At 37.1% G+C, this 18,727-nt stretch overlaps 1 protein-coding gene and 1 long non-coding RNA gene across 2 annotated transcripts in view; one reads left to right on the top strand and one right to left on the bottom strand.

Annotated features, from left to right (window-relative positions):
- The window catches only part of LOC112982221 (uncharacterized), a 134,393-nt gene that overhangs the window by 65,598 nt on the left and 50,068 nt on the right, over window positions 1–18,727 (top strand). Inside the window, exon 3 of the long non-coding RNA XR_003258924.2 lies at window positions 10,257–10,300. This is a non-coding gene — a long non-coding RNA (uncharacterized LOC112982221). The remainder of the gene's footprint in view (window positions 1–10,256; window positions 10,301–18,727) is intronic.
- Window positions 3,017–18,727, bottom strand: part of LCP2 (lymphocyte cytosolic protein 2) — a 36,380-nt gene continuing 20,669 nt past the window's right edge. The window contains exons 7-21 of the mRNA XM_026098447.2: window positions 18,237–18,435; window positions 17,482–17,582; window positions 16,239–16,308; window positions 15,937–16,020; window positions 15,098–15,123; window positions 14,957–14,976; window positions 14,746–14,850; window positions 13,827–13,857; window positions 13,168–13,180; window positions 11,920–12,040; window positions 10,094–10,143; window positions 9,130–9,233; window positions 8,179–8,256; window positions 7,723–7,878; window positions 3,017–6,999 (exon numbers count right to left, since the gene is read on the bottom strand). Coding sequence (XP_025954232.1) covers window positions 6,877–6,999; window positions 7,723–7,878; window positions 8,179–8,256; window positions 9,130–9,233; window positions 10,094–10,143; window positions 11,920–12,040; window positions 13,168–13,180; window positions 13,827–13,857; window positions 14,746–14,850; window positions 14,957–14,976; window positions 15,098–15,123; window positions 15,937–16,020; window positions 16,239–16,308; window positions 17,482–17,582; window positions 18,237–18,435 — 1,281 coding nt within the window. The 3' untranslated portion in view covers window positions 3,017–6,876. The remainder of the gene's footprint in view (window positions 7,000–7,722; window positions 7,879–8,178; window positions 8,257–9,129; window positions 9,234–10,093; window positions 10,144–11,919; window positions 12,041–13,167; window positions 13,181–13,826; window positions 13,858–14,745; window positions 14,851–14,956; window positions 14,977–15,097; window positions 15,124–15,936; window positions 16,021–16,238; window positions 16,309–17,481; window positions 17,583–18,236; window positions 18,436–18,727) is intronic.

Raw genomic sequence — 18,727 nt, 5'->3', positions numbered from 1 at the left:
CAACCAGAAAATGTTTCAGTTAAGTTCCAGGTGAATTTGATGGCAGGTTTTCTGGTGGTTATGGTATTCTGTTTTTCTTTCTGTAGTGAGTGCAGTAGAATTCAAGTATGATGTGACAAGTTATTTGAGTTATGTGATATGGAAAAGGAAAACCTGTTACCAAATTTAGAAAGTAAACTTAAATAAACTCTCTGAATGCAGGTCAATCTGGAACTGTCTCCCCCATGTCTCCAAAAATCCGCCATTACTCAAAAATTCAGATCTCTTGTGGTCAGCTATGTATTTCCCCTTCCCTGCTACCATACTAGGGTCCTACACTTGTTTTTCCTAGCAGTCTTTACAGTAAAGCAGGTATCGATTTATTCATTATAGCCTTTTCTGCTAACCCCATTCCTTGTAGCCATTTATGCATTCTCCTTCACAGTCTGTTGAAGAAAATATTTTCTTCTTACACTAACCTGAATGTTTTCAGGAACTTGCTAGGCTACTGTTTTAGTTTTTTGTACATGTATTTGTATATACACTTTATATATATTTGTATATATGCTTCTATATATAGTAGATATGTAAAAATATCTCGTGTATTTTCTTTGCATAAACCTACACTGCAGTATCCTGTGAGCAAAATCACCAGCTTCTGCAAACCACAGAGGAGGCTTTCCTTAGATAGGTACAGAAAGAGCACAGCTAACTTGCCTGCACTGGGGTCTATGTGAGACCTTATAAACTGAAAGACTGTAGTACAGGAATTAGTGCATGTATAAAGTGTTTCCTGCTTCACATTTTTCATCTTCAGAAAGCTCCCTCCGTCTAAGCAGTATATAGTGTTTTCTCTTTGAATAACAGTTAAATTGTTCCTTAACAGAAACTGCTATACTGAATTGCATTTTAACTTCACCTGCAGTCACAAAACAAGACATTTAGAACACTTTATTTTAAAGAAAATGTTTTCTGAGAGCAAACTCCTGAAAGACAGATGGAGAATGGAAGAGTGAATACACAGCAGACAGCTGACTTCTCTGACGGTCTTCTGCTCTGTGTCCAAGTAACGCCACTCTCCCCAAGGTACTAGTACCATTTGCTCAGCGGTGTCAGACAGGAAGGTTGAACAAAGACGAACACTGAGCAGCAGGAAAAGTGGTTGCAGCAAACGCAATAGCAGTGCTGACAGCCATTCCTTTATTTTGTCCCTGGCTTTAACTACTACAGAGCATAACATGGACTGCCCTTTGCAGACTGAGGAAGGAATGAGCAGTTCCCCACTCCAGTCCACTTCTGAGCAGGCTTTGGGGATTTCAGCTGGAGTCAGATGTATGCATCAAAGGGCAGTGATCATCTGTTGTAGGTAAAATTGAAAAATCGGTATAGCAAAGTGCCTTTCTGGTTTTGTTGAAGTTAGGTTCATTGTTTGATTGTGAGTCACCGTAAGTTATGCTTAGTGCCTCTGAATTTGTGTAGGTGACAAAAAATAACTGTTTATAAATTAGTTGCTACAACATGCAGCAGCATTCATTGCTCCACAAGCAAGGCCGCAAAGGATGAGAGGCAATCATCACTCACTGCTCCTCATTGCCCCCTCAGTCCTTTCTTCCCCATTTCTTTTTTCAGCTCTTGTGCTATATGTGGCTACTTCTTACCTCTCACTCCTAAAATCACAACTCCTCTGGGGCTCTAGCAGCCTACCAGAGTTTCGCATGTCGGGGTAGGGACAGCTCATGGGGCTTTTCCTTGCTGAGCAAAGCAGAAAAAGGCGAGGCAGTGGCGGCTGCCCGCGTGCAGAGGCGGGCGCTGCGCATGCCCACACGTGGAGGGCAGCCACTGCCTGCCGGGCCCAGGGAAGCCCCTGGCAGGGCCCCCGGGAGCCGGTGCCTCATGGGGCCCACGGCCCGCCCGGCCGCGCTGGCAGGAAGCCAGGGCACCGCTGGGCGCTGGTGCCGGCAGGCTGCTCTCCCTCGCCGGGCGGCAGCGTGCTGCTGCGCGCCCAGGACTGCGGCCTACGGGGCTGCGCCAGCACGGACGGCGCCTCCGCCGCCTGCGAAGGCTTCGTCGGGGACAGGCCGGCTTGCCTCACGGCAACGGGGGAGGAGAAAGATCACGCTGGGGTGTTTGGTGCGCAGCGAGGTTTGCGGTTAGCTACGTCAGACGTGTTGGTCGGCGTGGGGAGCCCTGTGCCAGCTCTGCAGAGGGCCCTGCGCTCGCGGCAGGCGCTTGGGTGGGGGTGGACGGAGGCGCACCCGCTTTTGGCAGCCTTGGAGCTGAGGCAGAGGCCCTTTGGTCTCGTTGCATCCCTCCTGAACACACACAGTATCAGGATGAAATAGACTCTCTTCTTTTTCTTTCTTCCTTTCTTTCTTTCACAGTGTTGAAACAACTTTGCAGTGATATCATAAACTTAGACTTGTTTGAGGGTTTTCTAATGTATAAGGAGAGAAGAGAGGAGAGAGCGGGGAAGAAAAATAAGAGCCCGGGGATCCGCTGTTTAATCTCAGCTCTGTTACTGACTAGCAGGCTTTCATCACTTGGCATCTTTTTGTACACGCTTTAGATTCTCCTTCCATAAATTGATGATAACAACCAGTCATGCGATGCCTTTTTAGATTTCTGTGAAAACTTTCAATCAAAGACAATTAGGAGTTGTGTTTGAGGACTTCTTCATAGCTATTATAAACACAACCATTCACTATTACTGGCCCTACCTTTAACTCCTAAAAATTTTTGAAACACTGTCCCCAAAGGAAAGGAAAAGAAATAAATTGTATTCAACATTTAAATAAAAAATAAAACTTCTTCAGAAAAGAAATACAGCTATTCCAGTGCCTCAAACCCCACTTTCAGATAACACTAATGGAAATAAAATATAATCAATGTTTTTAGTCAAACGCTATCATATATCTGAGGCTAATTTACTCCACTGTGGTAACAGTTTGTTTTTTGTCCTTTTAGACTCTTTGGCCATGGCTGATGACCTTAATGACAAGCCAGTATCTGAAGGAAAGAGAGACTTGGACAAAGAATCTATGATAAATGCACGTTCAGTTTTATTGTCATACTCCACAATGCATGCAGATGTTCGATACAGTGAGCGTTATTTACGAATAGTTTACAGAGTTACCCAGAGTTTTTCCAGATAGTTGTTTTCTGGATGATAAATAGAGGGCTGATAACTATTCCAGTAAAAATTCAATATATGCAATTTTATTAATGTTTTCTTAAAATAAAATTCTTAAAAAGTGGAGCTATTTGAAGAATATAGTGTAAATGAAAGAAATGCTAATGGTACTTCCTTTGAAATGGTTTCAGATCTTAATTTTCAGCAGATTTTTATGGTTTTTTTCCTTTAATTAAGTGTTAAAGGAAGGGAATATGGTCTCCAATAGTGACATGAATTTGTTTTATTCATGTTAACTTTACAACAGCTCCATCTTGTGGCTGACTAACTATGATCTGAAGATTAGCTCACTAAACATTCTCTAGGAAAAAACAGGGTCAAAAACAAAAATGAAAAAAATGATGGTGAGGGGAGGAAATTTTAGATATAACTCATTTTATTGCAGTTGTTAGTAAAAAAAAAAGGGGGGGAGGGGAATTCATGTGGAATAGAAAGTAAGAATGAAACCTGAGTGTTTAGTATTTGCCATGTCTAATTGGATAATTAGAAAAGTGGAGGGGGGGAGTTTTAGCTAAAATATTATTACTGAGTTTTAAGGAACACATGTGCAGTACCAGTTATATTTTGATTGTATTTCATACAGATATTTAAAACTGATGCTACTGATCAGCAGTTTAACCTTGAAGCTGCGATTAAAAATGTCGATAAAATGTCCAATGAGCTGAAGAAACTAAATGGTAATTCTGAGGTCATCACCCACTTAAACAGGAAGATGTTAAGGCATTGTTTAAAAGAATGTTCAGTTGTGAATCGCTCATGTTTTCTTTATCATAGAGCTTTTTTTTAATGTAATGAAACAGGAAACTTGCTCTTTTGTTTTGAAAAATTAATGAAACAATATTTACATAAGCATGGAATCATACTAGCTAAACATGGAAAAAAACTGTTAGATAAACAAAGTAATTACTTTATAGGGACACAATAGTCTCCTAATAGAAGTAGTACTAATACCCTAGTGCCAAACTTTATTTAACTGCTTTGGAGTAAATTGGAGTAAAACCAAGCCAAAATGATCCTTTTAGTTTATGAAAGAGTTGAGGGATGAACACTTGAAAGTGCTGCGTTAAATTGCCTTTCACTTAGTATCTACCATTCAATAAATGCCATGACAATACATTACCCTTTGTCTTACAGTGGAAAGCCAGCTACTGCTCTGTGACCTTATTTTGAATTTCAGCCATCCCATGAAGGCCAAAGATCTAAGAGAAGCTGACGAAAAAAACCTGGGAGTTTGAAGAATTAAGTAATACTGTTCATTTTCGTGCATTACCTTCTATTAATAGTCCTTCAGTTTGAGCTGTAAAAGATAGTATGGTTTTCCTCACTTAGAATATTGTTATTTTAAACAGGAAATGTAGAACAGAAAAAATGTTATAATTAGCTTATTGACTTTAAGACAATTTTTAACCCAAATTCTCTAAATTAAACGTATTAGGCTAAGAGTGACATCATTAACTAGAAAGGACAGGAAATTGGGCATAAATTTTTTCACATGTAGTTGTCTCCTTTCAGGGACCTATCGGAACATTAACAGAAGATTTTAAATTATTTCAAGTCATTGCTATCTCTTATCTCAATGCTGCTAGGGGAAACGGGAAAAGGAGGGATCAGCAAAAGAGAAACTGCAACTTGTCATTTGATCTGCCTTCCTTATTCTAAAAATGTTACTGTGGAAGGGAGCTAAATAGCAGGCAACTTCTGGAAAACCAAAAGTACTTTCATTCTAGTTTCTGTAGTGACCTTCTAATGCAACTAGCTAAAAAAAGAAAGCAAGAGTTACTGGTTTAAACACTCTGTCCTTATTGGTCCCAAATTTGGGTAGCCAACATTTTTGTATATTTTATTACAGTGAATATTCAAACATACTGTACTTGCGGAAATGTTTCAATATTGAGAGATGTTTTTATTCAGACAAAATGTATTTTTCTGAATAATCAAATCCAGATTTACTCTGCTGAAAAGAAAATATGCAGTGTTATAATTTGTTATGCTGGTTTGTATTTTGTTGCTTTTTCACTAACAAGATGATTTAAAACAAGACACAATTCCACAGAAGGCACTTCAGGTTATCAGAATTTTCAAGGTGATGTTGTAGAATAATATTACAAACCTCCAGCTCACAGTGGTAATATGGGGCATTTGTTCTTAATTTTAGCATTTTGGGATAAACATAAGTCCTGAGTCTTCCTTCTCAAGATTAATAGCAAATTTTAAAAAAATATATAGTGCTAGAAATCAGTCTTGTCGGTTGAAGATTTTTTTTTTCAGTTTTATTCTTCATCCTTTGGGGTTGGGGGCTCATAGCTACATGAAAATGAAACTCTTTAGCTCTAAATCCAGCTTCTAGCAAAATATATTGGAAATGAAGATAACATTTACAAAATAAATATATTTAAAGTTGTAGAACTGTTTATGAAATCTGATTATCTTATCTGAGAAACTATACAAATTACACTGAAGATATTATCCTGCCTTGAATTGTGGTTCAGCTGTTTCAAGAGATACACACACAAAATAACTTTAAGGAAAAGAAGTGTGACAAAGTCCAAGGTACGTCTCAAATTAAGGTCTTTCTCAGAAAACAAGTCAGTAGAAAACCTAGACAAACAATTGGGTAAGTCCCACTTATAGAGGAATGGGAAAAAACTCTTGATGTAATGATTCTTCAGTAGTCTTTAGGTGCAGCTTACATTTTAGAACTGAGAATGTTGTTATTTTTCTTGAAAAAATACAGTAAGAACAGAAAGCAGTTTTGTAAGAGGAACTCAGCTTATCCTGATTGTATCTGCCTGCTTTCTAACAGACTTGGGTGTGGTCTGCCAATTGAGAATCACATGATGATGATCTGGGTGATGTCTCTTGTGAAACAGTAATTACTTAATTTAGAGAGGAAGAGACAGCTAAAGGAAAGCCTCTGGTAAGGAAGAAAAGCTTCTTTCTGAATGAGGATGAAGGATCCTAGGAGATGCATACTTCCATTTTGAGGGACAGGATATGCTATCAGTGACTTACAAATGGTGTGGCAGATAGAAGGTGGTATCTCTGTATAGTCTGTTTTTCCAAAAAAAGGGTGACCAGAGACTGTTTAATAGATGAATAACATGGACACAGATCTTGATAGCCAGATTAATATCCAGGGTTTCTGTATCACTGAAAGTTAGGTGGTTTTAGGGTCAGGCCAGAGTCCCAGTCTTTTGAGAGAATTGTCCATGGCTGGATTTACTGAGAAGTGGACTGTGAAAAATAAAGCTTTTGTTGACTTTGTCTGCTGCTCAACTTTGCCAAGATTTGGGTCTACTTTATATCACTTTACATAATGTAATTGCTACTGCAATTCAGACCTGAAAAATAGCTTACAATTTTTCTTCCTAAGAAAGAAAAGACCTGTATTGGTATGTATGTCATGGGTCCTCTAATTTAGCATGGAAATCGTTTCAATAAGATGTATGTATGTTGGAAGACAGTTTTCCTCACATAAAGAGTTCTCATGCAGTGTGTGATGAGTGGACAATAATAAATACATTGTAGGAAGATCAGCTTTATCGCATTTAAAGCATGTTTTAAAAATAAAAGCATTGTCCTTTTTTTTCTTAAAAGGATTTTTAATTGCCGCTTTATGACTTAAGTTCATTGAAAAAGGAAATACGCTGAGGCTTACAGACTATAGCAGACTTTGAACCTGTACATGACCTTCATTAGGCTCTCAGTTAAATATGTCCTGCAGCATATTTTAACATGCACTGGTTTCTTGAACCCCTGTCTTTTCCATCAATCAGAAGAAGGGGTGTTCTTTGGAAGTAATCAATGATATCTGCTACAGAAGAAAAATCCTGTGGGATGGAAAAATGAGAAGGCAATGGGAAGATGTCAGAATCACTATTAATCAGCAGCCAAAACAAACTTTCTTCCTAAGCTGTAAACATTTTGCTTTCTTGTAAGGTCCAGTACATATCCTTAGGTCAGCCATTTTTATTCCTGCCATAATATGCAGCTGCATAACTGTTGTATGTGCATGAGGTGTTCAACCTACTGTGAATGTCCTATGTAGTTAAAATATGCAGACTTGGCCTGTTTAATATGTAATGTTGTCCAAAAAGTTGACTCAGAAGTTCAGAAAATTCAAATTCAATCATAACAATAGTACTTGTACTGACCAGTCTGTCTGATGCTAATAAATCCAATGTAGTATTAGTGGAAGTGAGTAAGCCAGCAGTCTGGGATAAAAGCAGTAGAACTGACAGATACAGATTTGTTTTCAGCTGAATATTTTCCTTATCTGGTATCTTATTGGTAAATGAACATTCCCTAACCAGCTATATTGATTTCTCATAGCTGTATGCTAACGCTATCCCTTTGTTTCTTGAGTGTAAACAGTTGAATCTGATTTTACTCTCAGCAATACCATACTGTATTTGCATCAGGAATAGCTCTAAGACAATACTTAGAATTCTGCTGGAGTAAAACAGCTGCCAGGTCAAGTAGCCTGACATTTTGAGAATGAGACAGGAGATACCTTAAGAAGAAAGGAAGTAATATGAAAAAACATGTAGTACCTCTTTTCCTTTTAAGCCGGTTCCTAACAAATATACTTGATTTTGCTCCTGGTAACGAATCTGAATGTTGTATACTTTGTCTCTGTATAAAACCATCAGTACATATGGATGAGTAGCAGTTTTTCTTGAGCTGTCTCTCACCAAGAAAGTTCCATCCTGAAAGATGAAAAAAATGAAAGATGACAAATGAAAGACACTTGTGGTTTTGGTTAGCACAAGATTCTTAAGTAGACCATAGTCTTTGCCTATAGAAACCAACAGCCTTCATGCTTGGTTTAGGCTGGATGCCTAACTTTTAGGTGGATAAAGGTATGCAAAATGAATCCTTCCCTTTCTGTATCTATACTGGGCCTAAAACCTTAGTATGTTACGTACCTTCACTCTTCCTGTATGACTGTATGGATATCTGACTAGGCCATTAAAAAGATGCTGAACATCTCCAACAATTTAGAGTACCTTGTTTATTCTTCGAAGAGCGGCTTCTGCCTCCGGCCGGCTAATATCAGCAACATACCATTCATCATTTAGTGACTCCTGTGTTTTTTATGGGAGAGGATAAAGGCAAAAGTCAGCTGTCAATAAATTAGCTTGTGACATTAACAACATGCAAATAAGAAGAGGGAAATTTGAATGTGAACGTTTATGTGCAGACTCTGAAGGTCTGAGCTTCAAGGATCATATTAGTATATATTAGTGTATGCTAGGTGGCACTAATAGATTTTAAAGTGATTTGATAACTTGAGTAAGTCTGAAAGTCTGGCTGTAATACATCTGGCTGTAATAGATCTGCAAGAAAGCTAGGAAGACTGATATTTCCAATTATCTTCAGTAGAAGTTAAATTTCAGGTGAAATTTTCCCTTTTGTCTGCCTGGGATACTGACACCCTTTGCCTTTGTTTCTTGCAGTTTTTTGTTTTGTTTTGTTTGTTTGTTTTTTGTTTTTTTTTTTTAAACTATCACTGAGACAATAATGCAGACTTCCTTTGCACACACACCAGCCTTAGGCAGCCATACATGCCATCCCTGGGAGTAGTTTGCTCTAAACTTGCCTTATTTAAAGAAATGTGAAACTGAATTACACTTAAAGAGTCTGAATTCTTTACTCATCAAGTTTTTTGTGGAAGGAGAAGTGACTTTTTAATGCTTGAAGGCAAATGTGCAAAACAAGTAATCCAAAAAGCAAACATTTCTTTTTGGTTTGTTCTACTGGGTTTTTGGGTTTTGGTTTTCTTGCTGAAGACAAAATAAGGCACTAAAGTTTGACGTAGAAAAGGAAACCAAAAGCAAATACCAACATCCTGACAATGGCTGCTAACTAGAAAAACACCTTTGAAAAAAGTTCTCTTTCAAAATCAGAGTATTTGCTGTATGTAGCATTTATGGATAATACTTGTGATATCTTTGTACCTCGTCTTCCTCTGTGTTTGGTGGGGGAACAGTCTGTCTGCTAGGAATTGGCAGTGGAGGCCTTACATCTGCATTGCCTCTTGAAGGAGATCTGTGGTTGTTGCCTTTCAAATTATAAAACAAAAGTAGGAAAATATTAAAAACAGCAAATAATTTCATCTGTGGAGCAGATACTAGTATACAGTATAGAATCTTGATTCTGAGAGGCATGAACAATTTATGGCAGTCTGATACTGAGAACATTTGAATTGATTTGAAATTAAGTTTAGGCTACTGTGTGAGAATGAGGTTCCTTACATAAATTCATCCTTGGTGCACAGGCACTTTAACCAAGCTCTCATGGTTCAGGGTACCTTAAAATCATATGAATTTTAAATAGAGGTTACATCTCTTTAGTTTCTGTGCCACAATTTTTCAGTTGAGAGCATCTCCAGTTACTCTAAAAATAGTAAAGTAACATTGTCTCTGCGTTCCTTGCCTGCTTAGCAAGTAGAAACTAAAAGCTATCACTGTAACACATTGGCAGCTGTGACCAAATGCAAAACTTCTCTTTGCAAAGCAAAAAGATTTCTAAGCTTGCTTTGTTTTTGACCTATTCTTACAAGCTACATATGCAACTAAGACATTGAATTTCACATGGGAAATGTCTTCCCCTTTTTCAAGAGTATTAGTATACTTCAGTGATTTGTAAGTAGTGTTCCTCAGCTCTCAACAGTCATAGCTAAATTGAAAAAGGCACTGAAATGAGGTTTTGGCAATATTTAAACAATAAGCCCAAAATTCATGGGAGAAAAACATCTTAAATTCAGACTAATCAAATTAAGCAAGATGTCTTTCAGTAACTCCTGATAGTTTTCTGTTCACAGTACAACCAGAAGCATCCATAGAAGAAAAGATTGTATTAACTGAACTGAAATGACGTTTCAACCTTCAGTTACGATTTATGCATCAAAGGGATACAAACCGAGTTGGAAGCGTGGTGGTAGTGAGCCACTTGAAGGCAGGCCGCTAGCACTGTTTAAAAACAAACAAACAAACAAATGGTAGTCAATATAAACAATACAGTGTTGCTATACAAGGTGTTTATACTCTGAAGAACTGATCTGGAATTTGTGTCTGTTCTGCAGAGCATTGGATCTTTCTCAGGCCAATGATTTTGGAAATCTACATGGTAAGTAGATCCAGTTTTAAGTTTACTTTAAGCTTAGTATCTGGGAATAAGGCAGAGGGAATCAGTAATGGGCCACCAATACTTCTGTGTCAAGATTAATAGACAACAAGCTTGTTGTCTTCCCATGGGGATTGGCTGTATTATTCTCCTAAAGCAGAAAGCAAGCATAGGGAACAGCTTGCCAGATCAAGTTCCACTTGGAGTTCCACTTACATACTCACTTTTCATGTGCCTTCTTTCATACCAGTGATGGAAGTGCAGCTTTTAATCATAGATGTTCAGCTATGAGCTGGCAGTGGCACAGAGCTCATGCCTACAGCATCATAATGCTTCCTTGTGCCTGTACGTGGTTTACTTTCCCTCTTATGCTTCATTTTTCTCCTTTTTGTTAGAAAATCTACAATCTCATCTCTTTTTATGGCCTGATCTCAGAGCTGAATTTTTTGAAAATTTCTTCACCTAATTGAGGAGGAGAGATACTCCTCTCTCCATATTTCTCCTTTGCTTAAATGATCTGTACAAAAAGTTCTGGGATCAATATGTTGATTATACTTGCAGAATAGGGGCACCCTATCATGACTTGTGATTCATGGGAGAGAATAAGCCAAATGTGAACTTCAAATGCTAGAACAAGATGTGACAATCGTGTTTGAATGTAATCAGAAGTGTTCATCATAGGGATAGTTACATTTTTGCATATGACCTTGCTATTGCTACTGCAATGTTATTGCTACTTGGGTGTCATCACTTCCAGAGGATGTTGGTAAATGGGAGGGGTTCATCAAAGAACCATTTAAAAAATACAGAGATTAGAAAAGGTATCTTATCTGTAGACTCAAGGAACCCACTCTAACTCATCAAAGACTCAGTCTGTTGCACACTACATCAGGAATCAAAATTTAGTTACGGGCTCTTCAGTTTAGCAAACGAAGACATAGCAATCTAATATTTGGAAGCCAAAGCTAGAAAAATACATATTTGAAACAAATTTCACAATTTTAAATAGGAATTATTAACCATTAGGATAATTTAGTAAAAGAGTGGTGAAATTCATTCAGATGGTCAACCGTAGACAACTAAGGTATGTATTTTTCTAAGTTCTGAGGCAATGATCAGTCACAGCTCTAGCACTTAATCCTCTACAGTGTGCAGACTCCTTTTAAATCAGGACCTCTTTGATGTACATGCTGCATAAATTTGTAGGAAAAGATGGTCCCTTCCCAAAAGAACTTGCCATTCTAATGGACCCTGCAGACAAAAGAGGGGAGAAGGTGATGTCTTAAAAATGGAAGTATTATACCATATATTATACCTAGAATACTTCCTTGACATAAATCTGAGAGGTGCATTTTTCAGGGTTGCCTGACTCACTCACATTATCTGTTTCACTGAATACAGAGGTTCAGTTATATTAAGGATTCTCCTTGATAATGGGAACAACGTAAATCAGCATGAAGTGTAGTGGGGGCAAGGATCTAGCTTTAAAAGTAATAGACTTCCTAAAGTAGAAATCCTGTGTTCCCCTGAGCACCCTGTAACCTTATATTATTATTTGCTAAATAACAATTTAATACAGAGTCAGATTCAAAATGAATGACACATTAGTGGCTGAAACAAACCTTTCTGCACCAGGCATACTGTTGGATCCTGGCTTAGGTGGAGGCTTGATAGATCTTGAAGGGAATGTATTGGAGCTGTATGGGGGCAAAGACAGCTGTGGCACTGATCTTTGGGGTGCAACTGTGGAGAGGAAGAGAAGAAGACTTAAAACTTACGAAACATTCTTAAATGAGGTAGAATGAAGAAATGCTGTCATAATATTTCAGTTTAATTAGATAAATGTAATTGAGTAAGCTGTTATTTTAAAAGTCCTGGATATGTTAGTTATGGAATGTAACTTCATATGATTGACTGAGAACTTAAGTATAAAATTAAAAATAAACTAAAATAGGCTTGAGCAACATTTACATTTTCTAATGTAAATTAGAATGTACATTTTCTAATTTCTGTTTTAGATAAGCTACAATTCAGATACCTAACTGCAGTAAAGCCTGCTGTCGCTTTCTTTTTTGTGTTCTCCCTTTTACCATGTTTCCAAATAGTGGATTTGAGGTTACCTTCTTGAACTTCATTCCTTTTTGAGATCTCTCCCATATCATCATAAACAACAGCATAAAAGTAAAATCTGTTTTCTTTTAGCAGTGTCTACAGACCTGAACTACTGGTAAGAGTGGAAGAGTTTAACTGCACTCTGCATGGATTAAGTAGCCCTATTTTTTGTGGAGTCTTAGAGACAGTGATAAATTGAAGAGATGTGGCTCAATATGGATATGTCCAGCTTTTGTTATGAAGTCACATTAGGAACTTTATTTTAGGAACCAGAGTTGTGAAGTAATTTAAAAATACTATTATTACATGAAACAAATTCTGCTTCTCTTCCTTAGTGTGAATACCATTACACAGAAGACTAGTACAAGCAGGGTTTGACTGAATATTTGATGAAAACTGGGAGGACACCAGGTTTATATGCCTAGCTATTTGATGTGGTGTACAGAACACAAGTCTCTACAATATAATGCGTTTCAAAATAAGAAATCCTGCTGTGTTGTAACTGGCTGACTGGAAGATGCTATTAGTTATTGATTTCTTCTGTTTTGTGACTTTGTTAGATATATCTGTGGGAGGAATTCTGTAAGCTTTCTACAGCTTGGCAAGATATCATGTGACTTTTTAAAATGGCTCTGAGGAAAGAATACCGCATCTATATTTTTTTTGTTTGTTTTGGCTTTTTTTGTTTGTCTGTTTGTTTTGAAGTATTTAGACAAAGAAAGACTTTAAGTTGTAAAAGTCACTGCAGAAACACTTACTCTCATCTTCTTCCTGGGGAGGCAAGAAAAAGCAAACATTAGCAGCTTACTATAGCACAGTTCTTAGGAATATTTGTCTTTTACAAAACTGAAACCTAGGAATCAGTGAATTTTGAGTATGCAAGGAATTTAAGATCTAGACTGTCGCTTTCATCTAAGATGTTGGGGTTTCTATCTTCATGAAATATCTAATCATTTTTAAAATTCTTGTGATGAGGTGCAGCCATTATTTACAAATGAGCGGTGAGATAGCTGTCTACTACTGGGGTTTGACCCAAAGTATTTAGAAACTCTCAGCAGACGTAACTTTTCCTCATTCCTTAAGTGTATGTTCTCAGAGTTATCTAAAAATGAATTCCTTAGGTCAGCGTAAACTAAAAAAACAAAACCTGGTGTAAACAAAATCACCTGTCCTGTGTCATAAAAATGCTGGCCTTATTCTCCCTATTTTCAAAAATAAAGTAATTGGGGAATAAATTGAGCTTGATCTAGGGGAACTGATTAAAAAAGAAATAATGTGCTATGACAGATCTATCTCTATTCATTATAACTGATAAAAGAAACTAGTTAACCTCTTTCAGAGTTATTACTTTATGCAAATACTTAATGTCATTGTAGTGCCTGTCCATTTACATATTTGCTTTCAAAAATATACTTACCTCAGGTTTTTTTTGTGGTGGCCATCCCTGCCTAAAATGGAACAGAGAAAACAATACATGAATCATACATGGAATATTATTCATTAACTTGGTGTTCATTAGGTAGTATTTTCAATGAAGATGTGAGTTTATGGTAAGTTTTGCAGTCCCATATGAATGCAGAAGCAATTTTTTTCTCCTCATAAAATTATCAAAGATTCTGATTTTTCGGCCATAATCTAAGACCACATACCAGTCTTTAGCCCATCTTGATCCTGTGAACAAGTAAAATGTCTGATGACTTTATCATAAGATTGGAGCTTAAAAAAGGCTTTGACACTGATGAAACATTACACCTCAAGTCTTAAACTCATTTGTGGTACTTAGCAACACTACTAGAGCACATGATGATCCTTCCAGCCTTTTTTGAAAAATTGTCTTAGCTGATTAGAAGATCTCAATTACTTTCTTATATTTTGTTTTAAAATCAGTCAGATTGTTCAGCCCACAGGTTATCTAGAGAATTATCTACTTATGCTAGAGAATGCTGTTTGCTGTTAACATTGAGTTTTACAGGCTAGTAAAATCAATAGTAGGAAATTAAACGTTTCTCTAACAACCTACAAAAAATGGCAATAGGATTCAGGAAAGAATATTCCCTAAAGCAAGAACTTAATCTCATTGAAAAACTGTGGATCGTATATCTCTTTGTGTAACTTGGAAGTGAGCCATGTCCTACATGGTGCTTGTATGAGATATGGCCAGAGAGTGAGCTTTCTCTGCCCCCCCCCCCTTTTTTTTTTAACTTACAGCACATTCATTTCTGCAGACACTGCTGTGATGCAGAATACTATTCTATTTTGCTCATCCATATTTTTGTTAATTTTAATTTAGATTTTCATTAAATTTCAATTAAATGAACTCTAATTTAAACACTTACTTTACAGGGTGTTGCTTCCTTAAGGGAGATGGATTGCCTCTTTCATATCTATCACTTGGTGGGACAGGAGGTTTTGGCATCATTGCTAGCTGTTCCCCCAGGGATCTAAAGCAGGAGTAAGTTGATGAAATAAAGGTAAAAGGCTGCTTAATAGGAAATAACTGGGTAATGTTGGCATTGAGAGTATCTATTCAGGAGGCAAAACTCTTACCTTAGTTGTGGAGTCAGAGGCTGTAAAGCAATAAGGAAAAGTCAAGAGAATGTATAAGTGTATCAAAATAGGTTGTTTTTTTAAAAAAATCAAAAAACAAAAATCAAGCTATCTAGAAGCACTAAACAAGGAAGTTCATACCTTTTCAGGAAAGCCTGGCTTCCTTCCTAAAAATAGTAAAAGCTTATATTTAGAAAAAAATGAAGCCTAACATAGTTAATTAAACTTTCCATAAAACAGACAAGTTTTAAATACCATTGAAAGTGATTTTTTCAGTTTGAAGCATTCAGCCTCCTGAGATGTAAACCAGAAGAACAATTTTGGCTTTATGAGGGGTGAAAAAATTGCCATTTCTCACAGTAAAGCATCAGAAAAATTAATCAAAGCATTTTCAAAATGGCATGTTTTACAGTCATATTTTCCACCCTTTAAATTTGAATTACTGGATACATTTATGCCATTATATACTAGATAAAAGAGTTTAGATAGTTCAAAAAATCATAGGGTAGTCTGTTGAGATTCATAATAAAATGCTGTTTTCTGGTCTGAAACAAATATCATTTTTGTTTCTGTTATTTTTCAGTTCTCAGCATTCTTTTAAGTGTGGATACCAAATTATATGTATTACTCCAAACAGACTTTTGTGAACTCTGTAGGCAAAAGTAATTATTTCCTCTTTTAACATACTAAATAATCCTTTGTTCATTCACTTAAAGATTATATTAAACCTTTTCATACAAGGATCCCATAATCTCTTTCTCTTCAACTAGTCCTGAGCCATTTTCAGGGTTGCTGCTTTCCAGGTAGAATTTCCCTCATTCTATAAGCATTGCTCACATTGCCTTTCCTAAATAGATCACTTTGTTTGTGATTGGATTATGGCACATTTGGTTGAGCCTTGTTCTTGTGCATGAGTGATATTCAAACTGATCATTTTAAGCAATAAATAGCTGTTGGTATGACCATAAGCAAATGCTGACCTGATACTGGGCTTTCTCTTTCAAACGGCGGAGCAGGACGATCCAGTGGGGGTTTCGTGCTTCTGTCTATAGAAGGAGCTGGAGCTAAACACAAAAATTATGCAAAAATAATGTACTGGCATGGGTCAACACGGCTTTGTATAACCCTGAACTGGTGTTACTTCTTAGAATAATAACCAATACAACTGTGGGATGTATGAGTAAATAGCAGAAGAAGGTGGAACTGAGGAGATGTAGGCAAAATTGAAGCGCTACGGAGCCCAGAGAAAAAGCTTTAAGAAAACAAAAGTGGCTATACTTACGTTTCGAAGGCTTGATATTTCTGTCTCTGTTCAAGTCATTGTTGCTTAATTGAGGAGGAAAGGGTGGCAGCTAAAACAAATATTTCACATGTAGGTAAAGTGTGCCTTCATTTTTTTTTTGTTTTAATTTTAGTATTAAATGTGCTACACCACAGCTGTCAATCTGTGCCTAATAAAGCACAAAGAAGAGGTCTCTGCACAAAGCAGGAAGACCTGCACGTACATGCTTTTTTTGTCAGATGCAGAATTAGCTCTGCCCTTTAGTCTTGCAGGGAGTACTCTAGTGGGATGTTCATTCTGGGAAGGGCATGGGTATATGAAAGCAGAGAAAGAGGAGCTTCTACAATGCTGTTGTATTTTTGCACCTTCAGGGCAGCAGATGTTAGTTTTGAAATCTGATGTTGAAATTAATGGATGTAAATTTGAACTTGAGAAATATGCATTAATCCTGTATTAATGAAAGCTGCTGACTGACAGAGAAAAGGCTGTTCTTTCTTATTGGGAGGTCTGGGGTGAAACAGAACAAAGTGTGGTTAGCTGCTGCAAGAATGGTGAAGATCTTTTCATCTAAGCGTAGATTTCTTCAGACAAATGCCCTCCTATGTTCTTTCTTGTTCCAAGTAGCAGAGCAGCAATACAGGATAGCTGTCTTGAGAACTCATGACACTTACAAGAGGCCTGTGTGTTTTATATATAAGAACCAATTATACTGGGTCAGACTGAAGGCCCTGTTATTGCACCTAAAAATTATTTTTACTTGTGTACATGGGTAGGTATCATGTCCATCTGTGCTGGCATACAGTGACTCTGTATTGCCAGTAAACAGCACAACAGCTTTCAGTTTTTAAAGCCTTAACAGTATAAACAAGGAAAAAGTGTGCATGTCATTTAGAGCTTTGAAAGATTGAGCTTTTTTTTTTCCCGCCCACTATATCACTAAAGAAACACAGAGGAATCTATTAAAAATCTATAATTTAAATGGGAGAGGCATTCTTAAGTTGGTACAAATTTTCAGTGTAAGAAAGAGCAAAGTAATATGGAAATAATTTAATATATTTGTCTCATGAAATTTAATATACTTCTTTGAAAAAAGACCACCCTGTAACAAAAGTCATCTACTTTGACAGCTGAAGCAGTTTCTCCTTCCTCTACATACACAAGCTGAATAAAAATGATATTACACTTGGACCTCCTAGGAGCTACTAGCAAAGAAAATAGATGAAATATTAAGAATGAAACATACAGGAGCACCTCTTCCCCCAGGTGGGGCTGGTACTGGGGAGGGGCCAGGTCGCTGGGGTGGTACTGGAGGCTGATTTGATGATCTAGCTGTTGAAGGTCTGTCTAAAGAAAACAAAAATCGCAAACTAAACAAGTAATCAAACAATTTGGTTATTCTATTCTCATTAGATCTTTTTGAAGAAGAGGCCTTGCAGTAACCTGCCTGCTTGAGTTAGTACATCATGAGGACATTGTTTTAGTTCATAATAGACAATTGCTTTATGATCGGTGTTCTCTTGGGAGTTAAAGGCATGTATGGCCCTTTGGTGGTGAGGTATGTTTGACTCCACAGCTGCAGGCTACTGAAGAATCAGACATAAAAAATGACAAGCAGAGAAAGCTGATTTTCACTAGAGCTTTTTTGCTATTGTTGTGACAGTTCACTCTGTCGAAGGGATAACTACTAAAGCTAATACAGTGTGCACATGTTTTACTTGGTGCAGATTCCAAATGAAAGGCCATATAATGCACACCTCACAGAAAAACAAACCTTGAAACAAACACAAAAAAAACAAACCTTGTCTGAAGTAGTAAATTTAACTTTAAAAGTCACAAGGCTGCCAACATGCAGTAAATCTGTGTCACTAAATCTTGTTCATGAACTGGACTGTTGACTGTGTTTCATTATCAGCCACTTAAAATGTCCAGTCTGTTTCCACAATCAGATTTTATTCATTATTTGTAATTTATTAATAACAATTACTTTTTAGTAATTACCTATGTAATCTGTATTGTTTGCAAGTGACTTGGCAGGAAATATGACATTGTGGTGTGCTTCATCGTTATTGGATGGAGGCGGCTCATAGCCATCGCTGTCATGTTCTGCTTCCTCAGGTTCTTCTGTTGGTGATTCATAGTCAGCATCATCTTCCTTTTCCTGATCATCATCAGGGCTTTCATAGTCATCGTCTTCATCCTGGCCAGCACACACAAAAGATGGATACTGTAGCAGGATACTAAACATGTCAGTGCAATTTTCTTGTGGCTTTTTACTGTGGTATTTTTCACTCTGGAGGATATCAAGTTTTTAAAACCATTTTGAATAGAAAAAATTATCTGTTGAAATGTAGTGGGTAAATGAGGCAGTATTTTGTTAATGCATATAGTACTCAACAGCTTAAGAGAGGAAATGAGTACATTTTATACCAGTAACTGCAGTGGAAGTTCAAGTTAAAGTGATAGCTTATTGAAATGTTTCATTTCTGTTA

The sequence above is a fragment of the Dromaius novaehollandiae genome, chromosome 15 (assembly GCF_036370855.1).
Source record: "Dromaius novaehollandiae isolate bDroNov1 chromosome 15, bDroNov1.hap1, whole genome shotgun sequence".
NCBI classification, from domain to species: Eukaryota; Metazoa; Chordata; class Aves; order Casuariiformes; family Dromaiidae; genus Dromaius; species Dromaius novaehollandiae.
Note: the sequence above shows the minus strand (reverse complement) of the source record. Positions and strands in the feature narration are given on the sequence as shown.